General features: G+C 35.9%; 1 protein-coding gene across 1 annotated transcript in view; it reads right to left on the bottom strand.

Annotated features, from left to right (window-relative positions):
• Nucleotides 1–23,770, bottom strand: part of Upf2 (UPF2 regulator of nonsense mediated mRNA decay) — a 103,129-nt gene that overhangs the window by 22,935 nt on the left and 56,424 nt on the right. Inside the window, exons 9-15 of the mRNA XM_051151359.1 lie at nt 22,854–22,962; nt 15,872–15,985; nt 11,072–11,188; nt 8,692–8,877; nt 4,734–4,937; nt 3,621–3,896; nt 1,083–1,266 (exon numbers count right to left, since the gene is read on the bottom strand). Of these exons, the coding sequence (XP_051007316.1) occupies nt 1,083–1,266; nt 3,621–3,896; nt 4,734–4,937; nt 8,692–8,877; nt 11,072–11,188; nt 15,872–15,985; nt 22,854–22,962 (1,190 nt within the window). The remainder of the gene's footprint in view (nt 1–1,082; nt 1,267–3,620; nt 3,897–4,733; nt 4,938–8,691; nt 8,878–11,071; nt 11,189–15,871; nt 15,986–22,853; nt 22,963–23,770) is intronic.

The following is a 23,770-nucleotide window of genomic DNA, read 5'->3' as shown; positions in this document are numbered from 1 at the left end:
CTTTGTGAGGTAAGTAGCAGGACAAGTCAGTACTTGCACAATCAATGTAGGGATTTGAAAAATCAGACAAGCACAAGCATATTTTCTAAATGAGGATTTACCTTGGAGATAGAAAGCATACCAGTATCTGGAGGCCCAGGTGGAGAGGGGACTATCACTTATGCTTTCACTTTAAACTAGTTCTTCAGACATGCAACACGATAGAGTGATAGCCTGAGTGTAACTGAAGGTAAAGATTTGCATGAATACGGTGTTCATGAGAGATTAAGTAACTTTACTGACTCTGAAAAGATAACTCTGAAAATACTACAGTAAGGCTAGGTGTGGTGGTGCATGCATTTAATCCCAGCACTTGGGAGGCAGAGGCAGGTGGATGTGTGTGAGTTCTTGGGCAGCCTGGTCTACAAAGCGAATCCAGGACAGCCAAGGCTACACAAAGAAAACTCTGTCTCAAAAAATAAAAACAAAAAAGAAAGAAAAGAAAAAAAAAAAAACACTATAGTAAAACAGACTAGGTTGGTATGACTAGACCTTGTACTTGTTACCTGTTGACAAAACAAGTAAACTGCTATGCTCCATAGGGAGTGACGTTCAAAGGTTAAGTATTCTGTAGGCATCTCAGAAGGATAAAGAAAATGTACAGATAATCTTCTAGCACCATATTTTCTCTAGACCCAGGAGAGCCAACTCTACTAATGAATAAGATCTGAAAAATAGTAAAGTTGTTCCAAATTTCTAAAAATTTCTACAGCCTAAAGTCTGTGTTCTCAGGAATAACACCAACTGAAAATATGCTATTTATATGAGACACTTTCACCCAAACGTTTGCTCAGAAACCAGATCTAAAATTAAGGAGTTGAAAAGACTGTACTTTTCCTTCACTATCACTCACTTTAAATCATGCTTGACTGCTGCATTTCCATTTGAGATCACTTAGTGAAACCACCCAGGGCACAGAGGTCTCAACATCAAAGACACAAAAGTATGCAAATGTGAAACTCTGACTGCAAACATTATAAAACAGATTCTAGAGACGATCTGACCAAATCCCCTTCATTTTCTCTCTGTAATGAATTGCTTACCTAGTTTTATTAAGAATTCTCGTTCCAAGTCTTGGACCTGCCTGATGGATTCTTCCAGAGAATTACAGAGTTTGATCTTTGGTCTTAGCAGTTCTAGTGTATCACTGATCATGTAATCTATATCAATAGGAAATGGATGGTCTTTTGTCCAAACCTCCAAACTTTTCTTCCACCAAACATAACGCTGACAACAAATGAAAAATAAATTTAGCTTTAAGAAATTAGTAACAAAAATTTAAAATAGTAAGTCATATTGTGATGTCACCTAGATATAATAACTAAGTTAAAAGGTTGAACAAGAAAAATGTAATCTTTATTAATTGCCAATAGCAATGACCCTAATTCCAATTATTTCCTCTAATCTATATAATTTTTGAGCCAGTTGTTGACTTTAGTCTAAATATGTTTTATTTTGGCTGTCATAAGTTTAAAAAAATGGAAAAAGTATAAACAAAATGTTGAATACACTTTCAGCTTAACACAAAGTAGGCACATTTAACCTAAAGCAGATTTGATGCCTCAGTTTTGATAAATTGATATTATTTTTCCTATGTTAGTTGCTTCAATGAAAAAAAAAAAAAAAAACAATTGTCTATTAAAGTATTTGAGGATGAAGCTGTGTGTGTGTGTTTTCCAAGACAGGGTTTCTCTGTGTAACAGCCCTAGCTATCCAGCCTCAAACTCACAGAGCTCTGCCTACCTCTGCCTCCCAGGTGCTGGGACTAAAGGAGTGTGCCACCACACCTGGCAAGGATTAAACTTTTTGAAAAATACAAAAATTATGAACTTTTACTAAACAGCTACCATGTACATGGTACTATATAGATATTTTCCTTCTATACTGGTATGTCCCCTCATTCTATTCTGCTCTTGTTCTAATTCCCAGTATATACTAACAAGTAGCACAACCTAAGCACATATTTTTTTATATATTGTACTATGTTAATTATAATTTTAAATATTTAAATTTAAATATATATTTACCAGCATAAACATGCATTCTTCTAGGGTCCTCAATTATCCTCTCCACTTTGTGACATAGACCTCAGCAAAAGACTTTATAGAAGTGTAGGTTCTCCAGGGAATACACATGCACTCAGAAGTTCAGCATTTTCCAGCTGATCCTTTTTACTGCCTCCTAAAGCCTAGCCTGTGCTCTATCCTAGTGACTGCCATTCTGTATTCTCGGCAGAACACAGTAACCTCACTGCTGAATCCTAACTCATTTCAAACCCCCAGTCCCTAGACATATTTCTGCCACACTTTTCTGTCAAACTAACTTGGGGAAACACCTTTGTCGATTTTTGGTCTTGGGTATTTCTGAGTGTCTCTTTTCTCTGAGGCTGGAAATAGCAGGTATCAAATAGGATTTTCTTCTCAAAGAGATTCTATTTTGGATATTAATACGCTTTGGAGCAAAACTCAGGTATTTAACATATATCTCTAGTTTAAGACAGGCCTTACATATAACAGGGACTTTGACCCTCAAACTTGCCAACTCCTTTCCTCATTTCTTACTCATAAATTTATAAAATAAGGCAGTAGGTATAGGAATATGAGAAAGTTAAAATGAAATGCCCAACATTATTTACTCCCAGGTCAATTCCGGCTACCAAGTGGATGCATTTCTGACGCTAAACTTTTTTCTCAAGAGGTGAATTGCTAACAACTGTGGGTGTGTAGAATCAAATACTATTGCTATTTTAATCAGCAACATCTTAAGTACCTGGTGATGCGCTGTCTTTCTAACTAGCATTTATTATGTTGTATTTTACAGGGAATAATTAATGATTGAGGTACATGCAATCAACCTGCAAGTTAACTTTTGTGATACAAATCTTATAGAAGTTTTATGATTATCCCTATATGTGTACTAAATTTAATTTACCTCATAACTATTCTAAATCACAAACTATGCAATAAATAAAAATAAATGTGAAAAGCACAACCCAAGAGTTTACTAATAAATACATTTGCTTTCTACATTATAAATGTTGATGTGTACTGTTATTTCTCTAAATAGGCAAGTTAACAGAAGACTACGTAGATTAAATTGAATCTTTTAGAAACAAGCATTTGGACATATCCAAAACCAACTTGTTATCAGGTTGCGAGTTGCTGGTGTGGCAGTGTGCGTATCTATGATCCCAGCACTTGGGAAGCTGGGGCAGGAGGGTCATAAATTCAAGGTCAGCTGGGGCTACTTGGAGACACACCCAAAAAACAAAAACAAAAACCCAAAACAAAGGTTTTTAAAGGTTACTTTAATTAAAGAGTTACTGTATCAAATAGTACAATCTATTAATTATTGTGCCAAACTCATAATCTATATAATTTTCAAAATTAGCAACCAATTATTAAGTGACAAATGCTGCAAAACACTAGAGTGTGTTTGTGTATGAATCTACCACACAATTTAAGGTCTCTACAATAAATGCAACCTAGGTGTAAACATATATAAACTATACATCATTTCTTTGCTAAAATTCTGTTGTATATAAATTCAGTGATACCAAATTGTTTATTGTGCTTACATACCTGAAAATATACAAGGAAGCAGTCAAGTTTTCGTTTACTGGAACCTCTGTCAAAGTACTGGCCACAGGTATCCAAAATAGTGCACACTAGTCTAATTCTGAACAGATGCTCAGGAGGGTCCAGGGAACTTGGAGAGCCGTCAGGGTTGACACCAAATGAAGTAAAAGAATAAAGAGTTCTGAAAATAACAGCGGACTCCACCATTCTGTAATTATAAAGTTCTCCTAAGAACTTGGCACTACTGATACGCCTCTGGTTAAATTTAGGTTGATTAACCTGAAAAACAAAACAAAAAACACCCCGCAGGTTTTCAGTGAAAGTAGCAATGTAACTGGAAGTGTTAATTCTAACTAAAAAGGACCAACAATTCAAAGAACATCTGTCAGAGAAATGATAGTTTCCTTACTCCTTTTCTAATGATGTGGCCACACCTAAGAGTCCTGTCATGTTCTAGGTAATCGTTATCTTTAAAATGCCTTAATAAAAGGAACATGTTAGCTATTAAGTTGAATAGTAAACTATCTTTAAATGAGTTTTTCCTAAAAAGTTACAATGTATCAGCCCACTCAACCTATTTTCATTGTAACCTAGAATCAAGAAACACAAAGTAGCTAGCTAGTTATGTTGACTTACATTAGGAAAAAAGTTCTTTAAAAATTTCTATAATTATCAAACTTTTATAATTAATAAGGCTATAGATTCCTCTAAGTTGAGTCTGAATAATAAGCTAGAAATAATAAAAATTTAGTATAATCTGATAAAATAAACTTAAAAGACCTTAAAAAAAAAAGAGTAAAAAATATTACTAGTGGTTGTCTGAGGTTGCAGCAGGAAATACACAAGTTACTTTACTCCCAAGAAGCAGCAAATTATTTAATAATACAAGAAAGGAAGTATTGTAGTTGTTGTTGTTGTTTTGAGACAGGGTTTCTCGGTATCCTGGAATTTGCTCTGTAGATCAGGCTGGTCTGAAACTTAAATCTGCCTGCCTCTTCCTCCTGAGTGCTAAGATTAAAGGCATGCCAAGCTAAAATTATTTTTATTCAATAGAAAGATTTAAAGACTATGTTCTCCATAAACTCTAGCTGGATAACGATAAAGGAAATCTGTTACCTCCATTCCCAATCGAATATCTTCGAGTACTCCATCCACCACGTGGATCCCAACATCCTCCTGGTAGAGCACGAGTCCTGCTAGGAGATTGGCTACACAGTGAATACTGTTGTATTTCACATTCCAGATATTTATCATACAACAAATAACATAGTCTTTTACTTCTTGGTCCTGCCAGGGCAACTTCCGCATCTGTCTCAAAACCTACATGAAGAAAATGTTGTTCAAATTATTAAGAGACGCATATATAATAATTCAGGTACTTTAGTCCTATTATTGTACAGAGGCATAGAAATTTTAAAATTTGAAATATTTTGGTGGGTATTTATCAGTTTTCATGTTTCACAGAGGTAAAATGAGATTTATTAATTATGAAAATTAATTATCATTATTCTCTAGTCCTTTCTATAATTTTCAAAAAATCCTAACAGTATTTGAGTCTTAAAGAAGAGAGATGATCAGATGGTTCAGTAGACAATTAATTACATGGCACATATACGCATAAAAATATTTAAAATGTAATAAGAAATTAACTAACAGTATATAGTCAAAGACTAAGCTCACTGAAAGAAAAGTCAAGGACTGAAAAAAATTAGTGTACATTATTTGACACTTAAAAAAAAATCAATTTCTAACAAATAAACCAAAATTCAGACCAATGGAACAAAATGGATGTCCTAGAAATAAACTGCACAATCATAGCCACCTAATCTTTGACAAAAACATACATTAGAGAGCAAAACCAAACAAGACAGCCTCTTAAGCAAGTTGTACTACAAAACTGGATATTCACAAGGGAAAGGATAAAACTAGACCTACCCTCTCCCTTCAGAAAAAAAAAAATTCAACTCAAAATGGATTAAAGGCCTTGATGAAAGACCCAATATACGGAAAATACCAAAGGACAACAGAGGAAACACATCAACACATAGTCACAGGATAGGCCTCTTGAAAGAACTACATCTGCCTAAGAAATAATCTCCCAACTTAATAAAGGCATTGATATGAAATCCAAAAGCTTCTTCACAGAAAAAAAAAATCACCAGAGAGCTATAGAGAATGGAAATAAAGTATTATTGTTCAGTTAAATACTAACAATCTTCTAATGAGTAAATGAATTAACAGAGAAATGCAAATAGTAATAAATATGTGAAAAACTATCCAAAGGGCTGGAGAGATGGCTCAGAGGTTAAGAGCAATGACTGTTCCTCCAGAGGTCCTGAGTTCAATTCCCAGCAACCACATGGCGACTCACAACCATCTATAATGCGATCTGATGCCCTCTTCTGGCCTGCAGGTGTACATGCAGGCAGAGTGCTGTATACATAATAATAATTTAAAAAAAGAAAAGAAAAAAGAACTGTCCAAAATCCTAAGTCATTGAAGAAAAACTAGAGTTCATGTCACCACAATCATAATAGCTATTATCAAGAAAACAACACCAAACTCCGGTAAGACTGTAGGAAGGGGGCTGGAGAGATGGCTCAGAGGTTAAGAGCACCACCTGTCCTTCCAAAGGTCCTGAGTTCAATTCCCAGCAACCACACAGTGGCTCACAACAATCTATAATGAGATCCGATGCCCTCTTCTGGTATGCAGGTGTACATGTAGGCAAAACATTGTATAGATAATACTAAAAAAAAGAATGCAGGAAAAGGTAGTGACATACCTTTAATACCACTCAGAAGGCAGAAGCAGGTGGATCTGTGAAATCAAGGCAAGCCTGGCTTATGTAATGAGTTCCAGGACAGCCAGGGCAATGGAGAGAGACTCTTGTCTAGAAGCAAAGAAGGAGAGAGAAGAAGGAAGAAGGAGGAGAAGGGGGGCCGGGATGAGGAAGAAGAGGAGGAGGCAAAAAGAAAAGGAAAAAAGAGAAGATGAGGAAAGAAGAGGAGGAACAGGCGGAGGTGATAGAGGAGGAGGAGGATATGGAAAGATAGAAACCTTATCACAACTGGTGAGAATATTAAGTAGTATAGTTACTTTGCAAGTCAGTGTGGATATTCTTCAAACAAACAAACAAACAAACAAAAAAACAAAAAAAAAACATACCATACGACCAACTATATCACTTCTGGGTATATATCTAAAGTATTCTCATCACTGTACCACAAAGATACCTGAACATCCATGTTTACTGGTAGACTTTTTAAAGTAGTTAATTTATAGAAATCAATAAAGATATCCACCAACAGAGGATGGATAAAGAAAATGTAGTAAACAATGGAATCTTATTCAGCTGTAAAGAAAAATGAAATTATGAGATTTGTATCAAAATAGGTATGAGCTACAGATCATTATGTTAAGCAAGATAAATCATACTCAGATATGTATCACATGTTCTCTTCTCTCATGTGGTCTCTAAATGTAAATTTATGTATGTGTGTAAACCTTAATAGAATATAAAGTATAGAGAAAACTTGGGGAACAAAGAGATATAGATGAAGGGGAAAGGTAGAAAAAGAGAGGGCAAATGAATATTTGAGCTATGAAATCAGAAGAGAGGACTAACAGAGGAGGGCAGAAGAGGAGCAGCCAGAGGAGGGGGTATGGGGAAGGGTAGGAGTAGGAATACGTATAATGACACAATATGTATGAAAAAGCCATAATGAGACTATATGGTAACTAAAAAAAATTTTTTAAATCAAGTTGGGGATGTGGCTTAGCTACAGAGTGCTTCATGTGCAACGAGGGCCTGAGTTTGATACCCTAAAGCCAACATGAAAAAGCCACTCCTGCAATTCCAATGCTGGAGGCTCTCTGAAGTTTGCTGGCCAACGAGAAAAGCTGAATTTGTGAGTTCTTGGTTTAGCAAGAGAAAACACCTGACTGACAATAACATTTTGTCCTCTACATGCATAGTACTACATGCACACACACAAACATGTATACACACACACGTACACAAATGTTTTAAGTCACTTAAGAGAAAGGACAACCTCAGTTTCCTTGTGTATAAAATGGAAATAATAAACTTACACTTATTTCCTAGTTCACACTTAGGATCAAACAGTTAAAATATGTGCAGTCCACATTGAAGTGATCAGAAAAAAAAATGCTCTGTGCAAGTTTTACTAATTCAAAATTTCTTGCAAACAAGTTAATCAGTTAAACAAGTTAAACAAGCTCTCCCTGAAGACAGATTCTTTCCACGTTTGGTATGGGAGAAAATATATACCATTGGTAGATTGTGAAGCAGTCCTTTTATGTCTACCTGCTCCCTAGAACCATCTTTCAAGTACTAAGCATGCTCTCCTTATCACTTTCACTGGAAATGTCATCACTTCATCACTATGGAAGCTTTCAGTGCTTCCCAAACTTCTACCCCATTCTAAAACTACTTTAAACATCTCTGAAAACAGGTCCAGTTCTCAAAGGTGCAATGTCACTCCTTAACAATCCAGAACTATTCATAAGCACAAAGAAGCTCTGTACTCTAAGGGCAACTTATAATGCTAACAGGGAAACATTCTGTCCAATATGTGAAATGAAGTTTTAACAAGGATACCACAATAATTAAGATAAGTCAGTGGTTCCTAGCCTTCTAAAAAAGTCATCCTGTTGTCATCCTCTCCAGAAATAGAAAGATATCTAAAATTATGAAATTTCAGAGCAATCATGAACCTGTTACCTGCCTAGCATGCACAAGTCCCTGGCTATCTCCAATTCCCCTGCAAACACCAAAGACAAAAGAACTATATATTAAAGTTTTATAAATGTATAGCATAACAATTAAATTTAAAAATGAAGCATTATAATGATAAAGTTTTTAAAAATACAAAATACATGTCTCAAATATTCTGTAGCATCCATCCCATGAATTCCTTCTTAGGATGACTTGAACAAAATCATTCATAATAGAACCCAGATCTACCCCTACCTGCCCTACAATGTACGAGGTGCAGCACCATCACAAACCTAGGGTAACTATTACTCGATGACCTGATTCTGATTTTACCTTCTCTGTAGTGACCTTAGAGAGATCTTTGTACAAAAGTTTGCGGACATACTCCTGAAGAGGAGGACGCTTCTTTCTGACTGTCTTTTCAGCTGGAGGTGGGTTGCAGTAATAATACGCATTCTCTACCATTGTAACATATCGTGCATCAAGATGCATTGCCTGCTTCTTTCTCATCATTTGCTCCTAAAAGAAAATGTCTAGATTAGTCAAAACATCCCACAATTCATGCAGTAAAAACACTTACCTGCTCTGAAAAGCAACAATGTAGAGGCTAAAAAGTCTGATGATGATGACCTTTTCAGTCACACTCTAAGCTGAAGCTGAGCAACAGTAAGTTTTAAGGCCTTGAGGGCTAACAGTTTCCTTGTCTGTAAAGATACTCCAGATTAAATGGTGTAATACTGGATGGCATCAACTCTGAGAAGGAATTATTATCCGTTATGCACAAAACAGCTCAGAGTTGCACTTTTATTTGATTCTTATTCCTTAATTTCACTTACACATTTGAGCCTTGTGCTTCTTAGGGTGAATACAGGCTTGCATAGTTATAAATCAAATCACATTTGTAGCAGTACTCTTTGAATACTTTATGGGGTACAACCTAAGGTCAAGCAGTCACGAACTAATACGTTCTAAAAAATTGTAGTAGCACAGCAGTTTACATCCTCAGAAGTTAAGTGATTTCCCCATTTTATTGATAGCCTTGAATCTTACCACTGAGGAAAGAAGTTAAGCTAGGGATAGAGAATCCTAGAATGAGTGTGTTTTGGTTTCATTTGATGACCATCACAAGAAGTTTCTGCCCAGAAATCAAACAAACAAACACAGACTTCATTTCAAACCTCACCAGCAAACTATTCAGCCTCAAAACTAGACTATAAGATAGATAAAACCTCACAACAAGACATAGGTAGTGGGTTTGATTGCACAATCTATTTAACTAGTATTCTCTAAATAACTGGAGAAGGGGCACTGACACAATTATAGTGCCCAGAGGTTCATAAAACAGACCTGTCTCTCACTCAGTAATTCCTTCTATACACGTTCTCTTTCTCTTTACACAGAAGTCTATAAGCAGATGCTTAGATATCACCAATAAATGAAACAATGATGGCCATTTCAATATCCTAATCAGCTAAATAATTTATCTTCCAAATTAAAATTTTAAGATTATATTTTATTATTTTTCTCTAAGTTAAAAAATCTATTTTTAAATTATGTGTATATGGGTTTATATACATGTGCATATGTGCTGTGCCTGTGGAGGCCAGAAGAAGGTGGCAAATCTCCTGTAGCTGGAGTTATAGGAGCTGTGAGTCACCTAAAATATGTACCAGGAACGAAACTTAGGCTCTCTTTAACAGCTGTACAAGGGCTGGAGAGGTGGTTCAGAGGTTAAGAGCGCTGACTACTCTTCCAAAGGTCATGAGTTCAATTCCCAGCAACTACATGGTGGCTCACAACCATCTATAATGAGATCTGGTGCCCTCTTCTGGCCTGCAGGTCTATATGCAGACAGAACACTGTATACATAATAGAGAGAGAGAGAGAGAGAGAGAGAGAGAGAGAGAGAGCGCACGAGCAAGCACTGTGTAAGATCTTAACCACTATGCTATCTTCCTAAACCCATTTTATAACTTTTTATTATAAAACTTGATTTTATAATTTTTAGATTATATTTTATGTACATATTAAAAATAGGTAGTGACATAGCAAAAACAAAGATATACACACCTGTGAGTACCAAGTACCTACTCATTTGACTAAGTTGGCTGTTTTTAAGGAATAACCTCATAAGACCAGGCAGTGGTGGTGCACGCCTTTAATCCCAGCACTTGGGAGGCAGAGGCAGGCAGATCGCTGTGAGTTCAAGGCCAGCCTGGTCTACAAACCAAGTCTAGGAGAGCAAAGGCTACACAGAGAAACCTGTCTCAGAGTGACGACTTCATTTTTCCTTAATAAAAAAACGTATTATTAGTATATGCATATATATATACACATGTAAATGTGTATTTGTATGCATGTGTGTCACAGTACATGTGTTGGCCACTGGCAACTTTATGGAGTTGGTTCTCTTCGTCCACCTTTGTGTGGGTTCTGGAATTAAGCTCAGGTTGCCAGGCTTGCACACCCACTGAGCTTGTTGCCAGCTCATTAGTAATTCTTTGAACTAACTGGGAAGGTAAAAAAAAAATTCCTATGGCTCTCCAGTATGACAGTTCATTTGTGCAGGATTCTCTAGGTTAGGCAGAAATGCTTGTACTCTGATGGCAGAGAAAGACAGCCAATAATGATTAATACTTTAAAAAAAAAATACTTTTAATCCTTGAAGTAAATCAAGACCCTCAACAGCTTACCAGGATCTGCAAGCCCTTACCAAAAGCACACTGGTCCTCAGGTGTGATTCTGGAGATCTAAAAAGAAATCGTCCGCAGGTCTCCAGCAGAGTACATGCCATTTCAATATGATGATGAGAAAAGTCTGAGAGAAGCATCTGAAATAATAAGAATGATGAAAAACTACAAACACAGCACATCAATTCTGAGAGAAAGAAATCAATATATGCATCTGTCTGACAACTCGTAAATTGTCAATGATGATAATTAAAGTCGACTTTAGTAAGTTTTACTGTCAAATATCTTGTTCACCATCAAATTTTTGTTAAAAAAAATTAAATATATTTAACATCTTTCCTTTCAGAAAATGAAACTGGTATTAAAGCCCTTTCTATATGTATTAGATATAGATAATTAGATATTATATATGTATTTTAATTTATTATGTATGTAGTTTATATATGTGTGTGAACATATGTGAATGGCTTACATAGTCTAGTTTATTAAATCAAACAAGAATAAGATCTAACTACCTGTTGTCTGTAAGAAACACATCTCACTAACAAAGATACAGAGTAAGCTAAAGGATAGAAATCAATGTATAAAGCAAATGAAAGCTGAAAACAAGCTGCCATAGCTATTCTGATGTCTCACTGTAGTTTCCTTTCTGTTGCTGTAATAAAACACTCTGACCACATTTGGGGGAGCGAAGAGTTTATTTCAGTTTTCAAGTTATAGACCACGAATAAGGGAGGTAAAGGAAAGAACTCAAGCAGAGAAGGAACCCAAGGCGGAAGCCATGGAAGGAGGATACTGCTTGCTAGCTTGTTCACAGGCTCATACTTAACTAGCTTTCTTATACTATATAGTCCAGGACCACTTGACTAGGGTATGCTGTTTGTCCACGGTGGGCTAGAACCTGCTATATCAATTACCAATCAAAACAACGCCCTATAGACATGCCCAGAGGCCAATCTGATCTGGGAAATCCCTTAATTGAGACTTTCTTCTCAGATGACTCTAGGTTATGGCAAGAAAGGAGACTCACTGTAAGATAAAGAACATTTCAACCCAAAAGTCAAAAGAGATAAAGCAGGCAACTAGACAACTACATAATAATAAAGTGAACAATACACACACACACACACACACACACACACACACACACACACACATACATACATGTAACAACAACAAATACTGAGGTGAAGAGATGGCTTAGAGATTAAGAGCACTGGCTGCTCTTGCAAAGGACCTGGGTTTGATTCCCAGCACCCATACAGTGGCTCACAGGGGATCTAATGTCCTATTCTGATCTCCACAGGGATCAGGGACACACATGGTGAAGACATCATGCAGGCAAAATATTCATTTTATATATATATATGTATATATATATATATATACACACACATACATACATATATATAACAAATTATATATATGTGTGTGTGTATATATTTGTGTGTGTGTGTATATATATATATATATATATAATTTTCTTGATGAACATAGATATAAAAAGATGGCTGTGTGTTTAGTAAAGGCACTTGCCAAGAAAGGAATCAGTGGAGTTTAAAACAAATTTCTTTTCACAACTGCTTAATAAAAAAACAACCCGGGGGAAGGAGGTAATTCCAATGCAGTGAAAAACTTTAACAATTAAAATCTGAAACATCAAAGAAAGAATTAAAGGTGACACTGGAAGATGGGAAGACCACCCATAATCATGGACTGGCAGATCAATACTGTGAAAACGATGATATAATCAAGGAACTAGAAGATGGCTCAGCTGTTAAGAATACTTGGTCTTCATGTGGGACTCCTAGCAGCAGGAGCAGGGGCTGTCTCTGACTCTGTTACCTGCCCTTGGATCCCTTTCCCCTAACTGGCTGCCTTGTCTAGCCACAATAGAAGATGTGCCTTGTCATAGGCAACTTGATATGCCAAGGCAGACTGATATCCTTGGGAGGTCTCCCATTTTCTGAGAAAGGGAGGAGGTGTGGATAAGGGAGGGGGTAGGAGAGAGGGACTAGGAAGAAAGGAGTGAGGGGAAGCTGTGATCAGGATATAAAGCATATAAATAAAATTAATTTTAAAAAAGAAATACTTGTTCCTCTTCCAGAGGACTCAGGTTCAATTCCCAACACTCACATGGTAGTTCACAACCATCAGTAATTCCAGTTCTAGGGGATCTGATAGCCTCTTCTGACCTCCAAGGAACAAGGCACACAAGCACTGCACAGACATACACACAGGCAACACTCATATATAATATAAAGTGAATAAATTTCTAAAAAGAAATTGATTATATAACTGAAAGCAATTTACAGAGACAATGCAATGCTCATCAAAATCCTAATGATGTTCTTCATGAAATTAAAAAAAAAATCTTAAAATTATATGGAAGCACAAAACACCTTAAATAGTCAAAACAATTATAAACAGAAAGAACAACAATAGGTATCACAATCTCTGACCTCAAACTATGGTACAGACACACAGTAAGAAACACCAGGGTACCAAGTAACCATAAAAAAAAAACACTAGACCAATGGGTTAAAACAGAAGACCCCAAAGCAACACCTCCTACCCTCACATAAGATCACCTGATCTTTGACGTGTCAACAACATAAATTAGAAAAACAAATCCTCTTCAAATGGTGCTAGAAAAACTGGACAGACATATGTGAAATCATGAAACAAGGGACCTACGAAATTGCTCAATGGGTCAAATACTTTACCTCTATGTTTAAGGGTCTTAATTTAGATCCTTAGAGGTTGCTATCTAGCCGGTCTAACCAAGTGAATGAGCTTCAGGTTTACTGAAAAGATTGTCACAAAAATAAGGTAGAGACTGATAGCAGAAGAAACCTAACATCAATCTCTGGCCTACACCACATACACACACACACACACACACACACACACACACACACACACACACACACAAATCAATCAATTCAAAAATAGATCAAATAAATACCTTAGTGTTAGAGGGCAAAACACTTCAATATATGGGGATGGGAAATAACTGAAAGGAACTCCAATAGTTCAGAGACCAACCTTCACGACTGACAAATGGCATCACCTGACATTAAAAGCTTAAACCAAGGAAGCAAACACCATGAATGAACAGACAGCATACAACACAAGTGAGAATCTGACAAGGGAGCAATATCTACAATATAAATATATACACAACCCTCCAAAATTAAATACTAAAATACCAAAACCATTCAATCAACAAATATGTTAATGACCTAAATAGATAAGACAATTCTTAAAGAAATACAAGTGACTAAGAAATATTTGAAAAAGTGTTCAAAATCCTTAGTCATTAGGAAAATACAAATTAAAACTACATCAAGGGCTGGAGAGATGGCTCAGCAGTTAAGAACAGAGGACCTGGGTTTGGTTCCCAACTCACATGGTAGCTCACAACAATCTATAAGTGGGTCCAGAGGAACCAATGACCTTTTCTGACCTCTGTAGGGGCCATGCATGCACAAACACATGCAAAGAAAACAAAAGACAACAAATACTGATGAGGAACTGTGCAGAGAGAAACCCTTATTTAGAGCTGGTGAAAATATAACGTTGTGTAGCCACTATGGAGGTCAGTGTGTAAATTCTTCAAAATACCAAAAACAGAACTGCCAAATGACCAAGTATACCACGCCTAAACATATGGCAATTGGATATACTACAGAAATACTTGCACATCCATGGTTACTGTTGAACTATTCACAAAGGCAAGATATAGAACTAGTGTAGTAAAGATATACAGCAGAATTTTATTTAGTTGTAAAAAGAATGAGATTATGTCTTTATAGGAAAATGGATAATTATGTTAAGTGAAATAAGGAAGGCATGTGTTCTATCATGTGAAATCTAGGTTGAACTGTGTGTTTATGTGTGTATATATGCAGAAAGAGGAACATGAGGAAGAAGAGGTCTAAGGAGGAGTAAGGAGGGAACAGTAAAGTAACTGAGCATATGAACGCTGAGGGGTAAGTATCTGGAGGGAGGACAGAGACTAACAAGAATGGGGAGTGGAAGGGTAGAGAGGGATGAAGAGGACCCAGTATCATAATATATGTGTATGAAAATGCCAGCAAAAAAACCCATTTCTTGTATGCTAGTCAAACAGACTTTAAAATGGGTAGGGATACAAATCTTTTAAAAGTGTTAGTCTGAGTAAAAATGGCTCCCCAAAACTCATCAGGCACTAGTGGCAGTGTAAGAATTAGGCCTTATTGGAGTAAGTGTGGCCTGGTTGGAGGAAGTGAGTCACTGCAGCAGGCTATGAGGTTTGTAAAGCTGAAGCCCTGGCCAGTGTTTTTCTCTCCTTTTAAGCTATGCTGTCAGATGCATAATGCTGTCTTGTTAAGATGGCCTCTCCATAAATGAGAGCAGCTCTCCCAATCTGCTTTCTGTCTCAGACTTTAAAAACAGTTTGATGAAACCAGTTTTCTTGACTAGCATCCATAGTACATTTTCTCTGCTTTGTACATAATGCATTTGTCTGTATCTCTAACAACATCCCTCTTGTGGTGAGCACAAAGTTCTTTTGACCCAGTATTGTACTCATATGGCTTTTACTTGATAGATTTTGTCCCTTTTATTTCATTACTGATATTCCCACATTTGTATCTACCATCTTGCCATTTGTTTTCTATTTTGGTCATGTATTTAATAATATTCCTTTCACAAATTAACTTTGATTTAAGTTAATCATTCAATATTTAATTATTTAATTAAAACATTTAATCATTCATTTCACCTACAACTTTTATTTAAACTTACATTTTTTCTATTAAAAGCATTGCAGCACTTACCTTTAGACAATGCAGTGTATCATTTTTGGTGAACATCTTAAACTTGGTTAGTTCTCCAATAAAACGAACAGTTTTATTCTTTGTTTCAATGTTGATCTGGTCCTTTTTTCGTACCTATAAATTAAACGGGCATTGCTTAGATAACTAACATATTGAATACTTATACTAAAAACTACCTTAATATGGTTTAATTTACTCCAAATGGTTAAAATAAATTAAGTAAGATTTCTTGTTTTCAAGTTACTTTAAGGAAAAATTTGTTCATGTTGTCCACACTAATTCTAAGAAGTGCTCTGCAAAACTACTCCATGATCAAGAAATTTAGGGAGCCAATACATTATTTTTTTCAGGCTTAAAGAAGCTCTCAAACTAATCTGTTTAATTTAAATCAGTATTTCTCAAAGTTATTTAGTAGTATATGCCTTTTTTAATATAATATTAATGACTACCAGTTAACAGCACATCAGATTTGTATTTTAAGAACACACTTTAGGAAATGCTGCTTTAAAAAATATAAATGCTAAAAGCTAAGTGAAAATTATTTTCAGATGTTATTATATGAGGAACATATTTATTATAACTCACTGCAATGAAACATGTAATATATTCACTGTTATTTTCATTACCAGAAATGACCATGTGTCAAGTTTCAGGTCTACACTGATACATATATTTTTTAAAAAATCAAATGTAGCAAAATTCCATTAAACCAGCATAATAGGAACATACTGAGATAAATGTAATTAGATTTAACTACAAATTATATTTTCATAAGAAATCCAGATTACAGTCTAGAAATCTATTATATAAACAATGATCATGAGATTGTAGCATCTCCAATTAATTCAGTGCTCTTTCCAGAATATTAATGCCCACTTATTTTTATCCATATTTTAGCCTTCAGGGAAAGAAAAGTTCTCGTGCAGCGGGGGAAGGGGAGCAGGGAGAGAAGAAGGGGGAGAGAACAGGAGAAAGGGAAGACAGATCCCGTAAGCATCAAAAGACTTGACTAGGGTCAACACCAGGACTCAAATTTCCCAACTGTCAATTGAAATTTACTTCACTCTTCCATAATATGATGGACTTCCCAGTTTAAAAACAAAAACAAAAACAAAAACCAACGTATAACCTCATGAGCAGCCATACTTCATGATCATTATTTTATTGAGCTTTTATAAACCAGACACCTAAGAACTCTGTGGAATTTGTTGACTTTTAGGTGTCTACTTTCTATAGCAAACAGAGATAGGTATTTAGACTTTTTAGAATTTGGGGTTTTTTATTTGTTTGTTTGTTTGACTGATAGTTGAGAATGGGTCTTTATGTAGCCCTGCTGACTTGAAGCTTCCTACATAGACCGGGTAGTTTTAAACTGGCAGCAATCCTGTCTCTGTCTCCTTGAGTGCTAGGATTACAGGTGTGTGACAGTATATCCAGGCTCTTTAGTGATGACTTTAAAATAAAATCACGTTTATTAAAACTCTAGAGCAAACTTGGAGGTTACTATTACTAAATCTAAGCTCAAGTATCAACAAAGGTATATTAGGCAAAAGCAAAGTCACAAACATTCCAGAAAACTTTAGTCACATTATTGACAGATAAAAGATCTCTGTGATTAGAGACAAAGAGAAACTACAGCCAGAGCAGAACAAGTGTGTTCTATCTCTGAGCTCCCACCAAGCCCTACTAGCTACTTTGAAATTTGTTAGCTACTGCAGTTAAGCTGCGCTACTGTGGGACATTGAGAGTTACTCTTATCACGCAGTGGCGTTCCATATACCTACTAGCTACTCTCTTCGCATTGTTCCCACCTTCACAGGTACTGGTAATCACTTTTTAAAAAGATTTATTTTTAATTTATGTGTGTGTGCAAATGCCGACAAGTGCATCACTGCATCATGTGTGTGCCTGGTGCTTGTGAAGGACAGAGAAACATGTGGGATCCCTTGGAAGTGGAGTTACATATGCCAACATGTAGGTGTTGGCAACCAAACTCAGGTCCTCTGCAAGAGCAAGCACTCTTTGCGGGGTGAGGGGAGAGGCTTCCAGCCAGGATTTCTCTGTGTAGCCTTGGCTGTGAGCAAGTACTCTTAAGCACATAGCCATCTCCGCAGCCCTAGTAATCACTATTTTACTCCCCATTCTATAAGATCTTTTTTTTTTTTTCCCTGTTTTTCCTTCCCTTCAAAATTATGAAAACTTTAAAATGGAAACCAATTATCTCCACTCCTGATGTTCAAAAGAGAAGCTGAAAAGACTTTAAAGGACTGTAACTGCTTTAAAGGACTGTACCTGGGGGAGACGACCCCACGAAGTTATTCTAACTCCTCATTCAGAATTTTTCACCATCATTTCTTTAAAACTTATAATCAAAGATATCAAAGATTTTACACAAAACTACACTTGATCTTTGCCAAAAGGCTGAGATGCAATACTTCTGCAAAACTAAGTATAATCAGCAATACATATTTGTTTATATGTTCAGTGGTTACTATTGTAGGATTCTACTTGCATTATCAATTGTCCTTAAGAAAATGCTGCTTCCAAGTCAGTACTGAAGATAGATGAAACTGAATTAATTACTAAATTAGTGTGCATACCAAATAATCTCTTCAGATATGCCCACATAAAAATCTTTAAAACTATTTTATGCCCATCATTTACTACTCCCCTATAAGAAAGAAACTGTTGGCCATTCTCGAAGGACTAAAAGATACTTGTCCAAAAAGACACGCTTTCCCTCTTTAATTTGTTCTTTTGACTTTACATGAACTTTATCCACTAAATAGTTCAGCATACTTTTCTACAAATCTATTTTATGCTAACGTTGTAATTTGTTCTGAGGCCATAAGTAATATGCCTTAATTTACATATATATTTCTTAATTTGGTAAAACACTGGTCAAAAGTAAAGTGTACAGTCATCTGCTGGGACAGGAACTGGGGGCTGAGGATAAATTTGAAACTTTTATTCATACACTTTCCTCACAGTTTTCATTTAGTTTATGTTCTATACTATACATAAAGTGTTACAACTGCAAATGTAAGTTTAAAAATCACATATATTAAAATATAAATATACTATATAAATATATTTGTATTCCCTTTGTTTTAGTTTGACTATGAACGTTTCTAAAAGCTTATCTGATGAACACTGTGAACTTTTGGGAAGCAGGCCCTAGGAGGGAGAGGTGGACCACGGGGGGAGGGGGGGTGCCTCTGAAGACTATACCTACTCCCTGTCCTCCTCCTCACTTTCTACTTCCCATCCATTATAACATGAAAGGCCCTTACTACACATTCCCGCCATCGTGATGCTCTGCCCAAAAACATGGAGCCAGGCAATCACTGATGCAACTCTCAAAACAATGAACAAAGCACATCCTTCCTCTCCTAGGTTGTTTATGTCAAGTATTTTGGTCAGTTACGAAAAGCTAATACACCAATAAAGAATTTTAATTAAAAGAATGTGGAAAGACCATTTTTTAGAATGTCAGTGAGGATAACTTACGTAAACAAAGCTGCCCTCTCCTTCGTTTAGGAAGTAGACTCTGATAAAGTTTGGAAGACAAAGAATAGTAGAAACAAAAGTATTCCTCATAGTTGCACTACCTAAAGACAAAATTTTATGAAAAACTATTTTTGGTGACTCTGTGTCACTTTGGCACCATGATTATCTGACCCTTTAAAAAAAACCTACTGTTGTGCTTTGAGATAATCAGATTTTCCTAATACAGTTCATGATGTAAACAAAGCTTTAATTTTTTTTTCCTCAGAGCTGTTCAATGTATGAATGTCTCTATCGATCTTGAAACATATTGCCAAAGTGTTTATCTAAATTCTTACCTGATTGAAGTATGTAAGAATGTTGATTTCTCACTTCTATTAGCTTTATTGATCTGTCAAATTAGCAAATCCATTGTTTAACTAGAATTTCTTTGACTACATATAGTTTTTATCAGCTTTACTTCTCAGCTGAGATTCTTAAGGGGGCAAATATGATCATATTGTGGCAATATATTGGACCTAGATAGAAGACAGAGACAGGGAAACCTGGTTAAAGAGCCATTGTCATAACTCGAGCTGTGAATTATGAAAGACAGTGGCAGTGGGTAAGATGAGAAGTAGCTAGAATTGGTGTGTTTCAAATGTTGTGACAACAAGAATTTGGTGAACATTAGATACTAAATATGAGAGGATCTTAACAGTGAAATAAAAATACACTGAATTCATGGGGAAATACAGAAGTGCAATCAGTGAAGTAAAGTATAAAGATGTTTAGTAGAGAGTAATGCGTCTGTTCTGTGGACACAACTGTTTTCTAAAAAGACAAGGAAACTACTATGCACTGGAGAGGCTCTAGCAAGAGACACTAATTTGGTGACTTGAAGTTGTTGGGAAAACAGACATCAATTGAAGGCAGATAACTGTGTTCCCAGTCAAGAAGCACGATTGACTGAGGTGTGGTAGTACACACCTGTAACCCCAGCACTTGGGAGGTGGCATAAAGATGATAAATTCAAAGTCAGCCTCTGCTACAATTCTGAGTTTAAAGCTGGCCTGAACTATATGGCATCCTGCCTCTAAAAAACAAAAAAGTAGGGCAAACAAAGGCTAAGCTTTAAAAAAGATTAAAGATAATAAACATAAGTAAAAGTCAGGAAAATAGGTAGTATAAGAGGAAGAACTATCAATAATATTTCTATTAGTCACTGTGCTATTTACAGACTATCTCATTTAATTCTTAGAACAAATACTGCTTCAAGGAGCAAAATTATTCTCATTAAATAGACCTGTTCAGCACCTCAGTAACTAAGCCTACATCACAATGTTAGCATAGTAAAGCCAGAAGGATTCCCTCTAAAAAAATCAGCTGAGTCCAGTGGTTCAGAATCTGTAGGGACATCAACTAATGGTTAATCAGGAAAACTTAGTGGTCTTTATCAATGGCATTGCTATGAGGGTCTTAGGGAAAAAAATTATAACCTAAAAATAAAATCCCAATTAAAAAAAAAAACCCAGGATGTGGTGGCACATGCCTATAATCCCAGTTCAAGGTCATCCCCATGAATTCAAGGTCACCTCCACTACACAGTGAACTAGAGGCTAGCCTGGGATACATGGTTCTCTGTCTCAAAATAAGGAGAAGATGAAAAATTGGTGTTCTAGGGTGTACTGTGTTAACCAGACTGACATATGTGGGATTTGTAGCTGTTACTTTGCTTTCCTTTGATAATACTTGTATATTAAATACATTTAAAGCCAAACAGATATAAATTAGGAAAGAAAGTTTACAGATTAGGAAATTAGGAAGGAGAGATCCTGGAGAGATGGAAAGTAATCAGTTACCACAACTAGCTTCTTTCCTATTCTGAGAGCAGTGAGCCCCAAAGACTGCAGCAGTATAAATTATGATAATTCCTTCAACTTCCATTTCAAAAAAAGAGTAAGAGAAGCACGCACGTATAGAATGCTCTTAATTTTAAGTTTTTCACCAAATACACTAATCATACTTAGTCCAACAATTTGTGTTTTACTTAATTTGGAGCTTAGTTGAAATATCGATGCACATAATTAATACAGCACCTTCATAGTGTTCATTGGTCTGATAGCTCCTCATTAGCACAAGGGACCGATGACATCACCGAGAATATGACTTGTGCTGTATCTGTCCCTGCAGTAGCAGCATTTATCAAAGTGTGTTCTTTATGAGACATGTACTCATACGCTAGGACACTCACAGAGCACAGTCACCCTACAAAGTTTTGAGAAGTTTTATAATAAAACAAAAACAAAACTGTTAAGCTTTAATGAGCTCAGTGTTTCCCAAGTTCTCTAAAAGCTTACCTGGCTCACTACTGCCTATGAAAATCTAAACCACACTTAAGCAAAACACGGCCCAGGAAAATCCTAATCACAAAGATAGTACAAGAAATAATAAGATCATTCTGTCCCTCATGAGATTTTCATGCTCTGAACTTAAAGTCCTCGCTCCCCAACACATCATTTTGCAAGTGTGCAATCATAATTTATTATTTCCCTCTGGCTTTTATATGTACATCATATTTCCTGACCTCAGGAAATAGCTGCTCTCTTTTGAGTGCTCAAAAATACTACTGACTTGTAAATAGTGAGTACAATAGTGTTTACTGAACACTGGGGAGTGGGCTGGGGGAAATGGTTCTACTGGCATTCCAAACAACTTACTGTACAGTTGGTAAACAGAACTTTTCATTAGGCAATGTAACATTTAAACTTTAAGTTGTTTCAAAGTCTACCGATGTCCACTTTCAGTCACTATCAGTGTCACTGTCACCCATTACCCTGCATTTGAGGTTCTAATGTATTACTTCCATAAGGTGACTGAATAAGTAGGACAGGCGAACTACTAAGAGTCTGTTCGCTTTGTAAAACTGGAAAAGAAGGGAAGCTAATTGGCAAAAGATCTGGTATTTATCAGAGTGTTTAAAAAAAAAAAAAAAAAGAACTAAACACTATCCAAGATAAAATTTCTTAATGCGAGAATCAATAAAAGACAGGTAACAACAGAATTCACTGACATCTTAGAATATATGGAAAGCTGCTATACTTCCCATTTTTGGAACTCAATACCTAAAGAGGCACTTCTGGGGAAGCATACTCAACTTTCTTTGTGACTAATTCTCTTTCTTCTGGTATCAATAACAAGGCATGTGTCTTAACCTTAGAGAATGGTTTTTAATTTATAAAAACAAAAAGTACAGTATCTATACTGGGAAGACAAGAGAGTAACAACTTCCCTCCCAGGTGGAGCAGCATTATCAACTTTATGCTTTATTAAATACACCTACATTTTAAAAATTTAGAATTCTATAAATTCTCAACTGTTGTGCCACTATCAACTTCAAAGTATGCTTTATCAACAAAACTATATCCAAACAAAGAGTCCTCACTCAATTTATTAGAATATATACATATTACAAAATAAATGCTTAAATACATACATGAAATCTGAAATCCCCCCTCAGCATGGAACAAAGATCCTCTGCTACATCAGACATGCAGGGATGCAATGTAGCAACCAATCTTGCATAAAATGGTAGCAAGTCCAACCTGCAAAAGTTATATGTGATTTGTGTAAGAAGAAAAACACACAAGAAATCATTCATTTAAAAACTTAAACTTACTCATATTTACTCATATAGTAAATTATTTTTTTAAAAAGCTAATAATCATTCAGATATGCCAACTTATTGCACTATGAAGTTTCTGAAAATTCAGTAAGCCTTATAAAAGTATATTAATAACCTGGCAGTTTCTAGTCTGTATTTTGACTAGGTTTGGTTTTTTTGGTTCGGTCTGGTTTTGGTTTGAGGGTTTTGTTTTGCTTTGTTTTTGAGACAGCGTTTCTCTGTGTAGCCTTGGCTGTTCTGGACTCACTTTGTAGACCAGGCTGGCCTTGAACTCACAGAGATCTGCCAGCCGCTTGATTCCCAAGGACTGGGATTAAAGGTGTGTGCCACCACTGCCTGGCTAGGTACGTAATTTTGATATATGAAATACTATGTGAAGAAAATGCATTCTGACATGGCTTAAATTTCAAATTATATAATTAGTCAATAGCAAAATATTTACAAACCTAAAGGCAACTTAAATACTGCAAATCAAAATCCTCTCAAACTACTTCCTTTATTTATCCAGGGGTAAGTCATTTGGAAATCTCAATTTCTGAAGTAAGAAAGTAAGGAAGAACTAAGAAGTACTTAAGATATTAACGTATCAAAAGATGCGAGTTCATCACAAAACCCGTGCAGATCCTCCTATAAGGCCTTACTCTAGCCAACAGCAGTGTGTGGCTGGCAGTCACGCTATCACCTCATCCTACTTACAGCATTCTTTCCCATTAAACATGGATGCAGCT

This window comes from Acomys russatus, chromosome 9 (assembly GCF_903995435.1).
Source record: "Acomys russatus chromosome 9, mAcoRus1.1, whole genome shotgun sequence".
NCBI lineage: Eukaryota > Metazoa > Chordata > Mammalia > Rodentia > Muridae > Acomys > Acomys russatus.
Note: the sequence above shows the minus strand (reverse complement) of the source record. Positions and strands in the feature narration are given on the sequence as shown.